We start from the raw sequence: 8,812 nt of genomic DNA, 5'->3' as shown, positions 1-8,812 counted from the left end.
CCATGAAATTTGTCCATGGGATATGGTGCTGTTATGCTTCAAGGATTCTTCCATCAAAAGATTTTGCAGGGGGCTTATTCCCAATGTTTAATTTTCTCCAGCTCCCCCTTTACAATTCTTAGGGAAAGGTCCTGTTTTTCTAACAATTTCTCTGCTTCCTTGTATGCTCACTTTCTACCAGAAGATGTGAAAATTCATTAGGATCAAGGAGATACATCTCTTACCTTTTATTCTTTTATAAATCACTGAATTTGGTGCTAGTATGGACTTAAGCCACCTCAATTTCTGATAATCTATGATGAAGTTTTGTAGAATAATAGAAAGCTTACATTTACTTATCAAATGAGTCTTTCAAATTAAAATCACTTTTACAGATTGACATCGGAAAAAAACAACAGCTTTGTGTTATAATGAGCTGAAATTTCTTGAATGAAATATTAAAAAATTGTATTTAGAGACCCCATAATATGCTTTAAATTTTCCTGGGAATGAGGTAGGAAATAGACAAATGAAGAAATGCAGTTCACAATGTGTTTTTAAAATTGTTTTGACCTCTAGACACCTACCAGAAAAAAGAAAATTAAAAAAATACTGTCATTGTAGATTCCTACAGTTTTAGGTACAAATATTACTTATTTTTACTGAAGGAAAAAAAAAGTTTGCACAGAGAAAGAAAATTCACCTTGTGACAGGTAAAAAAAATCAAAAGGAGTAATGAGAAAATTCTAAGGGAAAGCAGTTGCAATCACATTAGCAGCAGTTTTGATAGTTCTAGGAGCTAGTGAAGTCCAAAGCTGGGGTTATTCGGAAATCTTTATTATTTTTATGATGATTTAAATCCTCACGTGCTGTTATAGAAAATGCTAAGCTTCTGAATGTGATCACGCTTCATAGCCTCTTACCTGTCTAGCTCTGACCAGCAGCTTTTGGGTGATTGTGGGCAGCTTAAGAATTTTCTTGTGGATTAGAAAACAGTATGTTCATTTGGTAAATCACTAGAGGTCTTATCTTCATTAACATAAATTGTCTTAGAACTGATCCTTTATCATTAAGGTAAAGTCAGAATATGATTTTGGTAATATAGGGCAGAACGCAAACTAAGTTATTATTGGCATCCCTGATTCTTTCAAATTCCTTGATATGTAGGTACCCACAGCCAAGGGACCTTACAAGACAACTTCACTTCAAGTCAAACTTTATGCAAGATGCTTCCTTGAGGAGAGTTTGTAGTATACGTGTATACGATTTGGTCTCATCCTTCAAGCAATGTTGAATCTAGTGGAGAGCAGAGCAAAATGATATGTAAGAAACACTGGATTTGCTTTAGGCATGATGGGATAATGACACATTGTAAATCATCTTAATTTATCTTTAACAATTCTAAAATTAAATCACCTGGACAACTTAAATAAAAGGTGAAAAGTGATTTAATATTATATGGGTACTTTCAGCACTTTGCAAAGTCAAAAGATTTCATCGTGTGTGTGTGTGTATGTGTGTGGAGGGGGAAGGATGGATAGAATATCATTTGATCTATTATGAAAGAATTATTTCTTAAAACACTTTAAGATGGTGGTCCACTGTCTTTTTAATTTCATTGTTTCTGACAAGAATTTATCTTTACTTTTGTTCTGCTATTCATAGTGTACCTTTTTTTCCTTCGGATGCATTTAAGATTTTCCCTTTATTTCTGGTTTTGAGCAATTTGATGTATCTTGGTGTAGTTTTTGCGTGTTTCTTTTACTTGGGCTTTCTTGGGATTCTTGAATCTGTGGCTTTATAGTTTCATCAAATTGACAAAACTTTCAGTGTTATTTTTCAAAGAAAATTTTATATAACTTTGTTTCTCCTGGTTTCTCTCTCCCCATAGGAACTTCAATTCACTTTTTGAAGCTGTTTCACAGCTCACTGATACGGTTTTCACTTAGATTTTTGATTCGCCTTTTTTCTTGGGTTGGACAGTTTTTATTGCTATGGCTCCGAGATCACTAATCACTTCTTTTGGAATGTTTAATTTGTAGTTAATCCCATCCAGTGCAATTTTTCTTTTTCTTTTCTTTTTTTACCCTTATACACTGTAGTCTGCACTGCGTCTTTCATGTCTCTACTTATCTTTTTTGAACATATAAAGCATAATCATAATAATTGTTTTAATGTTCTTGATTGCTAATTCTGACATCTTTGGCAGTTTTTGGTCATTTTGACCACTGATTTTTTTTCTCTCATGATCATGTCTCCCTGCTTTTTGCATGTGTGATAATTTTTGATTGGATGCAGACATTGTGAATGTTTCCAGGTTTGGTACCAGATACTTTTGTATTCTTATAAATATCCTTGAGCTTTGTTCTGGAGCACAGTTAAATATCTTGGAAACCGATCTTTGGAGTCTTGCTTTGTAGATTTGTTAGTTGTGACTGGAGCAGAGCTCAGTCTAGGGCTAATTATTTTCCACTATAGAGGTAAGTCTTTCCTGTGTACTCTTGTCCAAGGCATCATGAATCTTGAGGTTTTCTAGTCTGGCTGGTGAGAACAGGCACTATTCTCACCCTCGTGTGAGCATTGAGCATTGTTATCTATAATCCTTTCAGTATTTCCTTCCCTAGTTTCCTCATGTATGTGTGCAAATCGATACTCAACTAAATAATTGAGGGGGATCTTCTGCGAACCTTGGGGTTCTCTCTCTGTACATCTCCCTTTCTTCAGGATTCTGTCCTGCAAACTCTAATTGCTTTGGTCTCTTCAAATTTTCAGCTTCATTTCCTTTATGAATTCCTCTAAACTCTTCCTGAGTAGTCTCCCTCTCTCTGCATTGTGGTCTGAAAACTTTCTTAAGACAGAAAGTTGGGGAAATTTTAGAGCTCATTTGTTTCTTGCCTCTCAGGAATCATTGTTCTTTATTGCCTGATATACAATGTCTTGCAAACTAGTATTTTAGATATTTTGTCCAATTCTTCTTGTTTAAGGCAGAAAGGTGAATGCAATCTTGGTTACTCCATCTTAACCAGAAGTGGAAGCTCTAGAAGAGATTTTTAATTGGATAAATAATGCAAGTGTTTTGAAGTTGTCTGAATTATGTTGTATCCAAGTCACTGTGAAGCTTTATTTTATACTATTGGCAATGAAAAATAGATAGGCTTTGAAGTTAGGAAGATCTAGATTTGAATCAAAACTACCATTTAATAGGTATGTGATCTTGGGCAAGAAATATAACTCCCCTCCTCAATTTAATCTTTGATAAAAGGAGATAGACTATTAAATGTCAAACTATAATTAAAAAATAAAAAGAAATTAAAAAATAAGATGAAATATTAACTGTAAACACAGAGATTCTATGTAATATTTTCTTGCAGCAAAATATTGGCTATGGACTGGGGAATATTAAAATAAATCAGAATTAATCTATAGTTTGTACTTCCACAAAACACCTAAAAATAATGAGATAAAACTATATTATTCTTAGGGAAAATGTTAATAACATACTATTAAGTGGGTAAAGCATTTTGCAGAAAAACATGAAGTGAGAATGGATTATTAATTAAAAAAACTGTGTGTGTACATGAAGAAATCGCTGTTGAGAATGATATATGACAAATTTAAGTAAATTGAGGAGTAGGACCAAGGGACATAGAAACTCTCCATTTTTAACTTTAAAAACAGCTGCATTTAAAAAATAATGGACACATATTAATTTCTTTTGCAATAAAAAAGTGAATAACAAAACAAGCAAGTTTCCTGAGAGATAATAGATGCACTTGGCACATTTCACATCGTCCATGCCCAATAGCCAAGAAACACCAAGAGTACATATGTAGTCAGACAAATTTAGGTTTCTTTCATGTGCTACCCGAGCGAAAGCACCCCAGGGACAGGGTGTTGGATAAGAGGGACTGGGGAAGGCATCTTCTAGGATTTAGGCTTGTTCTGGGTGATTTTAAGAAGGATTTAGGAAGTGGAGGTGAGTTCTGTTTTAAGTGTTATCAGGAATGCAGTGATTGGATATTTTGGTAATTTATACTTAAGAAGGGAGAAAAATAAAGTAGGTAAAGAAGGAGTATTTACCAATTTTAGTTGGAAGAGAGAAGTGTTTAGCTATTTTTCTGGTTGCCAGGAGTCCTTACTTCTGTCTTTTTTCAGACATAATCACAGAGTGGCCTTGTCTCTGTCTTGCTCCATCTAATTTTGGAGAGGCCTTGTCTAATTATTGCTAATATTCTGTAAAGGTTACGTTCAATTGGGAACATTATGGCTAATACATCAGCTATCATCTCCAGGGCCATTTTATAACTTCTTCATACCATCAATAATTTCCTCTTTCCATTTATATTTTTATTTTGCTGAAGATAAAATGACTCTACCGAACCTTGGAGTTAATCATGCTAGTATATTGATTCTGACCTTGCAGATTTTACTGTGGTCCTCATATGCCAGAAAAATGCTCAGCCGAATAGAAGAAAAATGCAATTTGATTTATATATGGGAGATTTGTCTTTAGATTTTTTTTCTGGGCTAGTGGAGGCTGATTGCCCACCTAATGATTTTTCTATAGAGAGATTTTGTAGCTGAAGCTATGGGATTAGTGCCTTTTCCTTTGAGAATCTGTGGCCCTCGTTACTGTTGTTAGCAGCCAAGAAAACAAACTTTATTAGCCAGTTTTCTGCCAAAATAGAGAGGAGCTTCTCAGAGGGGAAGATTTTCATGTTGCAAACCTTGAGAGATTTCTTACTCACTGTGTGTGTGTGTGTGTGTGTGTGTGTGTGTGTGTGTGTGTGTGTGGTGAGGAGATTCTTGTAATGTCTATCACACCTATGTTGAAATAATCCATGTGAATACTCATTACTATTAACTTTTATTGAGGGCTTATTAGTGCCAGGTACTATGATTTTTATTCATTATCTTATTTATTGCTAACAAATAAATTAAAAAACCTCATGACATGTGTATTATGACAAACAAGGTTTAAAAGCTTAGTTAACTTACGAAGAGACATTGCTGGTGAGTGACAGAGTTGGGACATAAACCATATTCTAAAAGATTCTAAATCCTGTGCTCTTAAATACTGCTTTCTAGAGGCACATGCAATTAAAGCAACATTCTGCATATATAGATACTTATAAATATTAGACTCCTTCTAATATTACTGAATCAACATCTCCAGAACTGGGGTATAGTTATTTGCACTTCATAAAAATTTTCCCTGGTTATTTGATGCTGCTGTCCACATTTTGTATTTAGAGACCAACAGTGTGAGCTATATACATAACTCCCAGCTGGGAAGCTGTCCACATTATAGTTTTTTGTCATCATTCATTTATTCAATATTTATAGAATACCTGCTGTGTCTAAAGCTTTACACCAGACAGGAAAAAAGCTCATAGGAAAAAAATGTATCCCAACTGCCTTATAGGTTATAGTGAGGGTCATTTATGTAAATAAATAATTTAGACAAGAGGTGATAAATAATAAATAATATTATTGATGCAAATGAAGCACTATGGGTCTTCAGTGGAAGAAGAACTTATTTCCAGGGGTAAAAAGTTGATAGGAAGCAAATATTGAGCTAGAAAAGCTTCAGGGAAACACTGACACTTGAAGTAGCAGTAAGATTTGGACATATGAAGGATGTTGTTCACACGGTGTATGTACTCATTAACTATGTATAGCTTTCTGGCTTTGGGGAAGTAATCAGCCATGTTATGAGAGGGATTATGAGGAGGGCCATGTGGCAAAAAACTCTGGGTAGCCTCTAATTGCTGGGATCGTCCCCTGGCTGACAGCCAGCAGGAGGGCAGGAACCCCAGCCCTACAATTGCAAAGAGACAAATTCTGCCAATAACATGAAAGATCTGGGAAGCAGGTCCATCCTCACCAGGCCTCCAAGGAGTTCTCATTCCTGGATGACAGCTTGATTGGAGCAGGGTACAGTAAACTGGTGTGCCGATTCCTGACCCATAAAACTACAAGATAATAATTAGATCTTTTCTTAAAACCGCTAAATTTGTGAAAATTTGTTATGCAGCAATAGATTTTAGAATTATGACAATATGGATTTATTTCCCTATTTAAGAATATTCATTTTTTTTTTTTTGGTTTTGTCTTCCTAAGTGAGGCTACAATGAACATCTTTAAATACATGTCTTCACATGGACTGGAATTTTTATTTTCATAGATCAATTTGCGAGGCTGAAATTCTGGATTGAAGATTATTGTTTTAAAAAGACATGGTGAGATTTCTTCTAAAGTGAAGTAACACTTCAATTTTCCATTAATAACATGTGAGAGCATCGCTCTCCTTACCTTGCAACAATTAATAAGCGTTATCATTTTTTCCCCAATTTTTGCCAGTCATATTGGTATAAAGTTGTTATCTCATTGTTACTTTAATGTGTAGCTTGGTGTTGATAAAAAATGAGCAACTCTCTTTTATTATGTTGTTTGACTTTTTGGTTTTGATTTCTTAAAAATTAGCAGTGTCATTGTGGTTGCTTACAAGCATAGAGAATTGAGGATCAAACTAGAAACACTTCTTTCCAATCCCTTTTAGGGCTTTTATCACATCCTGGTTTCTCAGGCTATAGATGAAGGGGTTTAACATGGGGATCACGATGCCATAAAACATCGAAGCCATTTTTTCTTGCTCTTGAGTCTTGTTGGTCCTATGGTGAAGATACATGTAAGCAAGAGTCCCATAGAAAATGATGACCGCTGTCAGGTGGGAGGCACATGTGGAGAAGGCTTTTCTTCTCCCTGAAGCAGAAGATATCTTCAGGATGGCAGCCAGAATATATGTGTAGGAAAAGATGACAACCAACACAGTGAATGTCAAGTTAAACCCCACAAAGACTATTAAGGTCATGATGTTTAAATCAATGTTGGAACATGAGAGGGCAAGAATTGGGGGTACGTCACAGAAAAAGTGGTTGATTTTATTGGAGTTGCAGAAGTTCAGTGAGAAAGTCAGACTTGTATGTGTAGAACCATTTAGAAAACCCATGATGTATGAACCAACTAAGAGTTGAATGCAAACTCTCTGGGACATCAGTGTTGGATAGCGGAGTGGTTTACAGATAGCCACATATCGGTCCACTGCCATCATAGCAAGGATATAGCAGTCAGTTGTTGCAAAAGTAGCATAAACTAGTAATTGCACCATACATCCTATGAATGAGATGGATTTTTCTGTCCCTACAAAGTCTTGCAGCATCTTGGGTGTGATAGCAGAGGTAAAGCAGAAATCAACAAATGCCAAGTGTTGGAGGAAAAAATACATAGGGGTGTGAAGGCTGGAATCAATCTTGATAAGCAGGGTCATCCCAATATTACCCACTAGTGTGACCATATAGATAACTAGAAATACTACGAAGAGGGTATGCCAATACTCGTTTTGACCACCAAATCCCAGGAGAATGAATTCAGTCACTTGAGTGCCATTGTTTTGTTTCATGGCTAGCAAAGACTAAACATCAGCTGAAAAGGTACAAAGAAAGAAGATCAGAGAAAACTAAGATTGTTGCGATCTTTTAATTAATTCTAGAAGTGGAAGTGCTATAATATTTGATTTTGTGGGGTCGGAGAATATTTTCTATGCAATGATTGACTTATATTTTAATGGCTGAATCTCGACACCTAACTTAGATAATTTCATCTCCAGTTGGGAGACATTGCCATGGACCAGTGGCTTTATTCTCAAGGAGCAAGTTGACTGGCATTTAATAAATATACCTATTAGAGAATAAAAATATACTTTTATTTGATTATGCTTTCTTTTATGCTCTCAATATTTTAATTAGAAACCCCAATGTGGTTAAATACTAATCATTACATCTAAAATCTTGACATACTTATAGAGCTCTGTATGATCTTATTCCAACTTATCTCTGTATTCTCATTTGATCCATTACCCCTTCTTAGTAACTCTTCTCTACAATCAAGCATTCATGGACATGTGGAGTTCTTTATGGAAGTGTTTATCCAAGTATTTGTAGTTAAGGATCACTTTCTTTTTAAAATTTCTTATCTATTGTGGGCCAGTATTTTGTAAAAAGCAATAAAAATGTCTCAGCATTGTCAAAATTCTGTAATAGTTTTAAATGCTCAACTCAACTGCATTTTCTATAGTTATCTCATCATAGAGTAGAAACAGGGCCCAGGGACTGGCCCATGGACCACACACTGAGTAGCATGCTCTATGTACTTTCCTAGTGAGGGATAGCAGGTTGCCTACACTTGTCTCCACTGCAAATAACTCAGTTTGAAAAATTTTTTAGGGTACTTTCCTAGGGACAGATTTTTGAGTCTGAAGGTATGCACACATTTCACTTGATCAAATTTTTCCAGATCACTTTCCATTGTAAACATTTACTAATTGTACATGGTGGGAGTGGGGGTGGGAAAATCCCATATCCTTAATTCCTTATGAACATTGGTATTTTCTTATATATACATTTTTTTGGAAAGTAAAACAGTTGTAAAGTGATATCTTAGTTTTACATGTTTTCCCCACTTAATTACTAGTGAACTTCATCATTGTCCAATATTTTCCTTAGACTCTTGGGATTCTGTTTTTCTATAATTTACTCGTTCATATGCTTTTGTCAGTGTTTCTATTAAGTTGCTTTTCAGATGTTCTTTGTCCTAGATTTGAATCTCTATCCCAGATTTGAATCTCTTGTTAGCTGTTGACTTCAGAAAGATTTTGTCCCATTCTATCACCTGTTAACTTTGTTTATGATATGCTTCTAGAGCTGAAATCCTTAAATCTGAAAATGTTTTTGCCTTATTGTTTGTTCTTTTAAAAAATATTTTGAATAAAGTT

The 8,812-nt window shown here is 35.0% G+C and overlaps 1 protein-coding gene across 1 annotated transcript in view; it reads right to left on the bottom strand.

Annotated features, from left to right (window-relative positions):
* Positions 1-6,511: 6,511 nt before the first annotated feature.
* LOC107196579 (olfactory receptor 5AK2) overlaps positions 6,512-8,812 on the bottom strand; it is a 9,510-nt gene continuing 7,209 nt past the window's right edge. Inside the window, exon 2 of the mRNA XM_015599082.1 lies at positions 6,512-7,176. Coding sequence (XP_015454568.1) covers positions 6,512-7,176 — 665 coding nt within the window. The remainder of the gene's footprint in view (positions 7,177-8,812) is intronic.

The sequence above is a fragment of the Pteropus alecto genome, unplaced genomic scaffold (genome assembly GCF_000325575.1).
Source record: "Pteropus alecto unplaced genomic scaffold, ASM32557v1 scaffold91, whole genome shotgun sequence".
In the NCBI taxonomy this organism is placed as follows: Eukaryota; Metazoa; Chordata; class Mammalia; order Chiroptera; family Pteropodidae; genus Pteropus; species Pteropus alecto.
The sequence above is the reverse complement of the archived record's forward strand: the minus strand, read 5'-3'. Positions and strand labels throughout refer to the sequence as shown.